The 11,491-nt window shown below is 39.8% G+C and overlaps 1 protein-coding gene across 1 annotated transcript in view; it reads right to left on the reverse strand.

Annotated features, from left to right (window-relative positions):
• Window positions 1-5,542, reverse strand: part of NUBPL (NUBP iron-sulfur cluster assembly factor, mitochondrial) — a gene marked incomplete at its 5' end in the record, with an annotated part of 87,976 nt that extends 82,434 nt beyond the window's left edge. Inside the window, 3 exons of the mRNA XM_082000832.1 lie at window positions 883-917; window positions 4,295-4,442; window positions 5,420-5,542. Coding sequence (XP_081856958.1) covers window positions 883-917; window positions 4,295-4,442; window positions 5,420-5,542 — 306 coding nt within the window. The remainder of the gene's footprint in view (window positions 1-882; window positions 918-4,294; window positions 4,443-5,419) is intronic.
• Window positions 5,543-11,491: the final 5,949 nt, after the last annotated feature.

Consider the following 11,491-nt stretch of genomic DNA (forward strand, 5'->3'; position numbering starts at 1 on the left):
AATTCCTAAAAGAAGTGTGGAGATTGCATGTAAACCTCACTCCTTCTACCTGTTGTTGTCTTTTACAACAAGAAAAAGATTCTACATTTACCAAATTAAAGTACTTGAGGATATTTTGTATTTAATTAATGCTTTATGACTGCAAAACCTCCATTATACGCTCTTACACAGAAGTGAAGCTTGCTTCTGAGCTTACCTCTGTGGCAATAAATGTGCACAATGGAACCACCCCCAGTTTATAGCAGCAGGTGGACATAACTAAGACCTGTTGTTTTTACACTTGAACAGTTCCTACTGTCTATTTATAGTCTAAGTAACAGTTCAAGCAATGCCAAACTGGGCAATGATATTTTGTCACCCAAAAAAAAAAAAAAGTATTTCCAAGCTTTAGGGAAGATACGTAGCTCCTTTTTTTCCCTCGGCTGTTTATATATATTTTTGGACATTAATTTCTCCATAAAAAGTAAATCTTTAGAGCTATAAAAAAATGTTTTGGACATCATCCAGCACTTGCTCATATTTTTTCCAAGTCAGTGTTCTGAAGTGATAGAATTTAATTATTTATTACATGTCTCCAACCTGCACAAACATCCTCTACTATGTCTACACATCCTTACAGAATTGCAATTGAACTCAAGAGACACACAAGGGAAAGGACACAGCCAAACTCAGATGAAGGATGAGAGCTACTAAGTCATACATGGTACTGATAAAATGTAAACAAATTAATAAAAACTCAAAAGTCCATGAAAAACAAATAAAGAAATTAACTGTCAGAGTAAATACTTAGATTTAATGTATGTGACTGCCCCCAGCAGTAACCATTTTATTTATGACACATGTTTGTTTCACATGAAGGCTGATAATTAGATGTTCACCTACCGAATCATTTGCTGCTAGGGCGAGGGCTATATTTACTGCAAGAAAGGGGAAAAAAAAAAAAAGATTAAGTGCAATAAAACTTAATTCCTAAATATTGAGAAAATTAGAATTACTAACATATCATATAAATGCATCACACTTACTTAATAATTGCATTCATCATCTCGGTTCTTAAGCTTCTTGCACCTCTGCAATATTACTAGTTTAAGTGGCAGCAGCACCCACATTTCAGTACTCAAGCTAACCTGCAAAAACTTCCAAACTCTGAGTTTCTAGAGGACACCGCAAAATAAAAATACAATCTAGGTATTTTGCCAAAGGAAAACATTAAGAAAAAAACTGTTGAGGTACCTGACTTTTGAGGAGCGGACTATAAAACTAAAATAACCCTACCATAGGCAACCTTCACCACAGTCTCCAGTGAACTTTCTTAAAACTAGGGATTAGGTAAGTATTGACCTCCACTATTAAAGTACAGTGACTGGAAAGATGATCATACCCCTCTTTCTGATTTCTTGTGACGTATTAAATATTAATATTTCCTGGAAGAAGGTGCAATGCATGCTTTTCACTTGATTTTTATGTCATAAAACAAAGTCTCATCTACCTTGAAAGCCTCTGTAACAATTAAAGAAACACAAAAACAGGATGAAGCAATTAAAAAGATTGTGACTTTAACAGCTTTTACATTTCCATCAATACTTAACTCCCATAACTAAAAAGCACATGCAAGAAATGGTATCTTTTAATTGCCCACCAGCTTCAATTATGTTGGAAGACCTCCCAGAAGCTTCAGTATAACCAACAGTGACTGCTATAATCCAAAGCAGTAACATGTGTCAAAAGGAAAGAAAAAAAACATGGAAAAAACCCACCACACAAAACTCTCTCTTGGGTAACATCTTTTGCTTTCTTTACACATTGCTGTATGTCAGTCCACAGAGCCTTTTTAAGAAAGATAAGCTTTAAGAAAGATCAGCCTTATTCTACTAGAAGAGTATGAAGGTACTCAAAAAAAGCTGGGGAGCGAGCTTAAAGAATTTAGTATTGAGAAAGACAAGTTCCTTTAAACAAAATGGTGAGGAGGTTAACAAGAAAAACTGTACAGCGCTCCCTAAGAAGCACACAGCCTGTTTACTCCTAAGCTGATAAAGTATATAGATTTTATTCTTCAGTTTGCTATTTAAATAGATGCTTGATTAGCCATTCCCTGAATCAATGACAGGAAAATTGATCCTCTGAAACTTGGAGACCAATCTACAAACCACAGAGAAGGAGAAAAAAAACATGCAAACCAATGATAAATGAAGGAAAAAAAAAAAAAAAATCAACTGTAGCTCACGTCTGAAGAGGCACAAAGGAAGCAGCGAGTTACCCCACACACTTCCTTAAAACCACTTTATAGATCTGTCTTCTTCCTACATAATTATCATGTGTGAAAATTAAAGTATGATCCACAATGCTTCTTCAGTAAAGGATATTTGACTACTGAAGGGAAAAAAGGGAGACAGTTAGAATAATACAGAGGGAAAAACCTTGAGTTTTCTAGATGGACATTTCATGTTCTGTTGGATCCCAGCTGATCCTTGCACTCCGTTGTCTTTGTACTACCATCAGTTGCGAGAGGGCATAGAAATGCAGCATAGGACCTAACCTGATCCTAAACATTCATGTTGACCCTAACTAGTAAGTTCCCATAACCAGGAATGCAGGAGAGCAGGGTAGATACATTCCATAAGTTCAATAAAACTTTTTTTTTTTTAAACTTTACAGCAGGGTCCAAGAAAAGTCACCGTGGTATCGCTGCCCATGCTAAACCAGCCAACCAGTATCAAGAACAATGCACAGGGAGATACGAGTTAGCCTTTTTGAATTCAGTACAGTTCTGGGAGGGTTTATTAGTTTGGACTTTGTAACTTCCAAATCCAAAATGGCCCCAGGAATAGCACAGCTGAATTCTCAGACCACTGAGCTAACAATACAAATAAAACTTCTTCACCCAAAATCAGACATGTACAGAGCCAGCTGAGTGTGTCTGCATTTGTGACGTGGTTAATCTACATCATCAATAAAATACCTATAGATAACCAAGATTAATTCTGTCTGAAAGATAACTTTCAATACTTACATATCAATGTAAATGACATTTAGAAATAGAATAACCAGTTTATGACTATTTATCAGAATATTCTAACACGTAGAGAAGGCCCAGAATGAAAAAAACATGACATTGATCCTGGAAAAGAACCATGAACAACCACTATTATCGCCTTTGCCAAAGCTCAGACCTGTGTCTGGGCTGGTCAGGCGAACAGATGGATTTTGGCCTCTGCCTTGGAAGGGTAAGTTTCAATAACAGGACATTATACATGCAGAATAAAAGCATGCGACAGAAAAAAAAATAAAATAGAGTTAATATGACTGAGATGAAGTCAACATGTGGTCAAATGTATCAGCTCTCCTGAAAAATAATAAAAAAATCTCAGCCCATTAATCGTTGCTAAAAATGTCTTAAGGCCAAAGTAGTTGGTAGTATCAGTAGTTTTATTTTCCTCAAACTGCAGGATTAACAAATGCGAGCAAGAACACCAGCCATTAATTTTCCATAGCTAAAAACAGTAAGAGTTTCAGTAAGTTTTAGAAACTTCTCTTCTTTCAAGACCACAGCTTGAACCTTGAAATGACAGGATCAATTTTCTACAATATTCATCTTTCTAATGCAAAAGAGGAGACAGGAGAGACAAAACCAAACCAAAACAAAAACACCCCACACCAAAAAAAAATCCACCAAAAACATTACTTTGGCCAGATGAAGTAAATACAGCAGAACACTGGTAAAAGACAGCAACTTGACAGGAAGAAGATAGGAAGCACAGGAAACACACAGTTTAACACTGTACTAGGCAAAGCAAAACAACAAGAAAAAACAACCGAAGTATTTAAACATACACAAGGCTTTGTTTCACCTTTTGTTTATGAAATGCCTATACAAGTAGTTGAGAAAGTTGGAAAGAGAACTGATTCTGAAACCTTCTAAATATTAGTATCCCCTACAGAGCACATGACTGCTGACATGGCACAAAGGAGCACTAGGGAAGGAGGAACGGTATCACTGCACCGCCATATGAACCCCCCCACCTCATCTTACATTGCCTCCTAAGAAAGCAGGCTGTCCCAAGACAGCACTGAACTATTACAAAGATATTATTTCAAAGCTGTCTGCTCGATTTTGCACCTCATTTAAAGCCAAGACCTCTGTACCCACATAGATTCTCAAGGACTGCAATGGGACTTGACAGAGGTGAAGGGCTGCATTAGTGGGACTCAATTACAAGATAACAACACAAGTGTCCAAATATCCCTTACGATGTATTACCAAATGTGCAAAGTAAACAATAAGAAAAAGTCTTACCTGCTGTTGTTGATTTTCCAACTCCCCCTTTTCCAGAAGCCAAGACCACCACCTGCTTAACTCCTTCTATGGGCTTCTGTTTCGGCAGCCCGCGTGACAGGATCCGGGTGCGTTTGTCCCTTAGAGCCTCATCCCTGGAGCTTGAGGACTAACAAAAACAGAAAGCAAGTGAATGTGTATGCACCAACCTGCAGTGTTCTCAAAGAAAGCTGACAGGGAAGCAACCACCGGCACGATAAGGAATTTTCACTACTGGTCAAAAAAAGACTTTTTGCACACAGGCTCACCCACAGGGAGTCTGCTTCACAGGCAGGCAGGAATAGGGCCTACTTAAAAAAAAAAACCCAGCAGGCATTTTGTTTAGACAAACAGTTAAATATGATCGATCTTAACACTTAAAAGAAGAAAAAAAAATGAGGGCTTGTATTAAAATGAACCAAATCACCACTTAAAAAGTTGGAAGCTTTAAAAAACGGACTAGACCTAGCGGTCTTTCACGCTACGGTTGCTTCAAGCACAACAAATCCCGCCCATACCAAAGCAGGAGAAGCCCTCGGTGCCCAGGCGCCGGCGAAGCACAGGCGGCTTCCCAGAGGGCTGCTGCCCTCAGCCGCCTCAGGGGCAGCCGTGCCAGGGCCGGCTCGCTGGCGCAAGCCCCGCTCGGGCGCTTCCGAAGTAACTTCGGAAGAAGAGGTACACGACGGCTTTTCGGCGCCCTGCGGACCCTCCGCAGCGGGGCGGACGGACCACCGGGCAGGAGCCTGCACCTCTACGGGCAGCGTCCCACCTACTACCCGGTGTCCCAATCTTACCGCCAAAGGCGGGGAGCGACCGCTCGCTACTTCCACAGAATCGAGTGGAAAAACTGGGCAGAGACTCAACGTCCTCTGCTCGGTCCGGCCGCTGCCCCAGACTACCCCGCGCCGCCCGTATCCCCACAGCGCAGAGCAACTGCTGAACCGGCAGGACACAGCCCGCCGGCGCACCCCAGCAGGTCTAGGCCAGGGCGGCCCTCCTGCCTCCAGCCCTCCCCAGCCCCAGCACACACAGACAGCCCGACCCTTCGAGGCCGGCTCCCCTCCCGCCCCGGGGCGGGGCACGGCGGAGACCCCACGCTTCACTCACCGCGCAGTCGGCAAAGGGAGCGGCAGGCCGGCAGCCCGGGTCGCGCCGCGGCGCTGCTGGAGCCCTCCCGCCGCCGGGGAGGCGGGCGGCGCGCAGAGCCCACCGCCAGGCGAGAGCCCCCATGCCCGCCGCCTCCCCCACCCCAGGCGCGCTGAGATGGCGCCGTCTCGCCGCGCCTCGGCCCGCCCCCTGCGCCGCGCTGGGCCGGGCCTCTCTCCGCTGGGCCCCGGGGCTGAGGCTGGCCCGACCCGGCAGGCCCCGGGGAGAGCGGAGATGGAGGATTTTGCGCTGACACAACTGCTGCGGCCCCGGACCTTGGTGGACCAGACCGAGGCCTTCCCGGATGAAGTGCCGAGCGGCGGCAGTGTGAAGCAGCAGCACAAAAAAAGGCAGCTCCTTGGCGCTGGTTGTAAGAAAACTGAGCCCAAGGAGAAAACACCGGGTGACCAGGTTTGGGGTTCTTCTTCATTTTGTTGTACTTGTCCCCGCTGAATCTCGTTCTGCTTCTCTGCAGTGCTCTCTCAGCTTGTCGGTGCCTTTTGAATTCTCATCTTGGCCTACAAAAGTGGTTGGCCAAGAGCTTGGTCCCTCTTTGATTTGTGTCCTCTGCAAATATAATAAATATATTCCATTTAATCATTTGAGTCATTAATCAAAAAAACAGAGAGACCTGTAGCCAGGACAGATGCTACTCGGTATTTTTTGTTAATAATACTAATATTGAAGCACTGATTCTGGTTATGGTTTTGGTTGTCCAGCCAGTTTACACCCACTCTGTAGGATTTTCATCAAAACCGTGTTTCTGTTCCTTATGTCGTGCGAGATTTGTTTAAAGCTTTAAGATACACATCATCTACTGCTTCTCTCCCACCTACAAGGCTTCTAACCACGTTGCGGAAGGAAATTAGATTGGTTTGACATGATTTGCTCTTCACAATTCCATGAATAGACCTGATTCATCCAAGTGGTATTATAAAAGTAATTCAGATCTTGGCAGTTTCAGGCCATTAGTTTTCAAAGACAAAATACAGTGTAGATAGTGTCCTTTGTTGGTATCTGTTGTAATATGTGACGGATCAGAGGATTTTACATCAGTTTAAAGCAGCATTATAATAAACATTTCCTCTCTTTCACAGTGAGTGGAATTTTCACTATTTTAAATATTATATTTTGACTTGTATTATTAAAAGTGCTAATTAAGCATTTTGCTGAAAACCACCATTTTCAAAGGCTTATTCCAGTTCTCAGCTACCACACAAAAATTACAATGATAACATTTTTTGCTATCCTTACGTGAATCTCTTTCAACTGCATTTTTGTGGTACCCACATGAGCATATTTGGCGTAGCTAGCACAGACACCTGAAGAGGTCAAATATTTTCCTAATAATTTACCCTACTGCCAAACCAAAATGCAAAAGAACACTGAAAACCAATGAGCCACTTCATTTTGAAACTATAATATAGATCTGCCTCAAGGGCCTTTTTTTCACTGCCTCAAGAAACCACGTTACCTTTCACCTTGCAAGAGATTTGCATAATTGGTTTTTTCCTACCTTGAGCAGTTCCACATGGTGTTAAAGTGCAAAATACATCTCACAGAAATTACATCGGTACTGCAGGATCACTGGTAGGCATACAGTTTAGATACCCAGCACTTCAAAGTCTATACCAAGTAAAAGAAAATGGCAAAAAAGTTCCATCATATACTCTTTGGTTCTGAGAATAGCTCTAACACCAACTAGAACAACCCTCACAAAAAACTTTCTGGGTTTGTTTTTTGTAAAGCTGATCTAGCACAAAATAAAATTGATTTTTAGAAAAGTAAGCCGAAGGAGTTTTCCAAGCTGCCACCTAAGCAAGAACAATTCTCAATAGTTTTAATAATTTCTTTTAGCACTGATTTGTTAGTAGTACGGGAGTTAATATGGCAGAAGGTTGTATTGAATGTGAATATGAAAAGTAGAATTTGCCGTTAGAAAGGAATTAAATATGCTCAACAATAAAGCAGACATTTTCAAAATACCTTGATTGTTAATAGTGGAATACATTGATGACAGTTTGATTGAGTAGTATTCCACCATCTCTACTAATTGTGAAGACAGTTTTATGGATTATACACTTCTTATAATTGCTTTTGGCTTCCTATTTAATTTTTAACATTTGAAAGTAGTGGTCTAAATTATTTGCCCAACATCTCATTGCAGTCCACATACAATGCTAAAATATGAGTCTAGGAAAATGCAACCAAAAATTAACGAAGATTTTACTGCCAGACTTGAGTCTTCATGGAAGCTACTGGCAATCTCTGCATCTTTCAGAAAATTCCACTCTGGACTTTTCAGTTGTTCAATAAAATGAAAAACACAGTATTTAATTTTAATGCAAATTGATAACATTTTCTTGAAATAAACGTAAGAATGTTTCAAAGACTTTAAAGTACTATTCAGCCTGAACACTAACATAATAAAAATATAATTGGTTTTTGTCAGAAATTAGATTGTCTTGTGTTTAAATGTATTCTTTCTCCTCGCAAAATGAATTAAGGGTATCTAGGTATAGCTGGGAGAGATTTGTTGCCAAATGAGTCCAAATTTTAAAAATGAATTAACATTTGAAAAATGATGTCGTAGATAACTAGGTTGATATGTGTGCAATAGGAAGCAAGCCGCTAAAAAAAAAAAAAAAAAGAGTATATTATCAAGACTGTAAGCTTTCAAGGCTGATGGAGCCCTATGTTTCCATTCTCATTTCCGGGTGCCAGCATCATACCATATTAATAATATAGTAAGTTAAGGGCACGCTGCAGATTTTTACTCATATGAGCCATGCATTTTGGTCACAATTTAAACTAGAAATTATATTAAAGAAAGGCTAAATAAATGTTCTTCAAAACTAAGGGGTCATTTTAGCTTTATGACGAGGCCTGTAACCTTTGGCCGCAGAGGTATACCCATAGCATACCAGGGCAAGTGTGTGTGTCGCACCTGGGGGTAACAGGCTCCAGCCGTACCAGTAAGACACACCTCAGAAACATATAAGTAGGCAATTTTGGGCATGAGAAGAGAAAACAACTGCAGGTACATATGAGGAGAGTCTCACGCTATTGCTTCTCTGTTGTTCATTAGAATTTCTCTTCTTGCAGCTTTTCCTTGCTAGGCTTAGGTACCAAGGCCAACATCACTGATACCGAGACAGTTATGCCCTCCTGTTGCAAAGTAAATTTTGCCCAAAATATTTTAACAGATTCTGATTTCAAATACCCATACAAAATAAGTGAGGTTTACCTTACCTGGCATATTACCGTTCATTATACATGGCAATACTTGAAACCGCAACATCTTAACAAGCACAGTGAAAACACCTAAGAAATAGTAAGTAGGGCCACAAAAGTAGCTTCATCCTATGTGAATGCTTTGCCAAACCTGAGAAAGAAATGGTCTCCTTTAGTTCTGTTTTGCTAAACGAGGAAGAAAGTCTGGCAGAATTGAGCCCCATTTAGTTTGTATATTGCTTTCATGTGGACATTTTAATCAGTGCAGTCCCTCACAGTCGAGAAGAGATTAAAACCTTATTTAAATTATCACTAGATTCTTCTGAAGTCAGTCATCAAGTTCTTCAGGTTAATATTGCTTACTACAGTAGCAGTCACATCACAGTGAAGATGCAGCTGATATTACAGCAATTTTTCCAGCCTTAAGCAAGTGGTGCAGAAAATGAAGAGATTTATTTTGTTGAATATGCCCTTCAGTAACAAAGCCACATAATTTTTCTTAGGTACTTAATATATAGATATTCCTTGCATGAATGGAATTAACTCCAATTAACAATATTTCCATACTTGAAGAAAAAAGCAAAGGGTTTGATTTTTTTTTTAAGTATTCCTAAGCTTTGCATTATATTTTACAAACACTGAAGGAAGACTGGCATTTTCTTTCTTCTTTCCTTTATTTTCTGTGCACCCTGTTTGAAGTACTATCATGTAAAACTGTGAGGCACTCCACCACTGTGGAGCCAGAGCAGTCGATTATTGGAATGCGTTCCTCTGGTTAATCCTCAGCTGTGAAGGAAAGTCTTCGTAACTTTTTTTATATTGAGCCAGAGGCAGATCCAGGAATATAAGCTGGAGTTCCTGATTTCTAATCTCCTATGCTGAAGTGTTACTATTACTGGTTTATCAACAACAACAAAAAAAAGACACAGTGCCTCAGATTTTTAATCATGCTAACATCCTCTAACATCAAACAGCAGGCTGCTTTAGGCAGAATAGAACCAACTTATGTTCCTAGCATAGAGGGCGAAGATAGGCATCTTTATAACCTGCCTTTTTTCTCCTTTATAGGAAGCTTAGACCAAGGGAAGAATGGCCTAAAGAAGAGCACCTTTGAAGTTTGACTTTTAACAAGAACCTGAGCAAGTTCCTCTCAGTTCAGAGAACTTTGCTTTCTTTTCCATCCCAGCTCCCTGGGCATGAAGGGAAGAGGGACTGGGTTCATGGCTCCCTACAAAAAAGTAACTAGGTTTCTCATTGTAATTGCTTCAGAGGAAGGTAGTTTTCTAGTGAATCCTTCATGAAAGCTCTTGGCCTATGGATCTCGAAACTAAGGTCTAAAAAACAACTCTATCACAGAAATAAATGTAATTTACATTCTTCTAATTACCGCCACTAAAGGACTGCATTGTACCTTTCAAAATGCCAATTTAATCAAACTTTGACATGAAGAAATATAACAGTATTACAGGAAATAGAGGAACTATTGATAGAAAACACAATTTTTTTTTTTTTTTTTTTACACTAAGAAATTGTGGAATTCAGCACTTGACTTATTAGCTTACACTTAGGACTTAAGTCACTAGAGAAAGGAGGTTTGCGAAGCAGGGTGGTGTGGTGCAACCTGCTTCCTGAGAATGGGCTCTGGACCCTCTTAACATATGAACCAGGACGAGATTTTTTTTGTTAGTGAGTTATCCCTGGCCAAAAGTATGTCAGGAACCGTTAAAGATGAGTTGCAATATCCAAGAAGATCTCCTGTAATTGTTTAACTTCCTAGTACAGATGTAGCCCAGAAGTTAACCTGAAGGTGAGACAAATTATTCTCTAAGCTCAAGAGTACATTAGTTAGACCTGTGTTTTCTACAACAGGAGCTAAAACACCTCGTATTTGTGCTGGAATTTATTTGTGGGCACCAAAATGAATGTTTTCTGGATGTGGCCTTCACTCAGACTGTCACTATGAAGACACAATTATTTTTTGTCCTATGGGCAACAGAGTATCCAGGGAAAGATTAAATATCTGTAATTGATATTAACATATCCCAAGTTACAGAGTAATTGTTTTACCCTGCTATTCATAAAAATGTAAGCCTCCAGCAGTTCCAAGAATTATCTGTGAAATAAAGAGCTCTTTTAGAAAAAGTTATACCAAATACCATTTTTTCTATTTTGTTAGAACATCAAATATTGAAGATAAAATGTTTTATTTCTTTAGCAGCTATTTAGCATCTATTGTAAAAGAAAGAAACTGTGCCCCTTTGGCAGCTTAAACAAAAACAATCAAAGATTATGTGAAAAATCTCTTTTTCATCATTGCAGTGCTTCTGAGGTATCAAATGAAGAAATATCATCACCCTAAATGAGTTCAGAAACATGCATTAAAAAAACCTGTGCTCTAAGAAAGTGTGAAAATTAAAAACCAATTCTTGACACTGGAAGCTCTTTGAAACATGTTAAGCCACACTGGAAGTCATAGCAGGAAGCCACATTATTTCTTGACACATGGTCCATTATCTTCTTTGACACCATGAATATTCATTAGAATTTACAATCTTCTATTATTTATCTCACTGCATTAAACATCTGCTTTTTGCGGCCCCCCCCCCCCCCCCCAAGACCTGAGGGGAAACAAGATCACCTTCTATTTAAGTTGGTAAAAATCATAAAAGGATTATGTATACACTACTGTATTAACTGAAACAAACCATCAAAAACTAAAGGCTGATGGTAAATTAAAGTCCTACAGTTGCTATTTGTTCTAAGAGGATGAGTTCCCAAAATACAATTTTAAGAAAAGCA

The sequence above is a fragment of the Phaethon aethereus genome, assembly GCF_964289735.1.
Source record: "Phaethon aethereus genome assembly, chromosome: 5".
NCBI classification, from domain to species: domain Eukaryota; kingdom Metazoa; phylum Chordata; class Aves; order Phaethontiformes; family Phaethontidae; genus Phaethon; species Phaethon aethereus.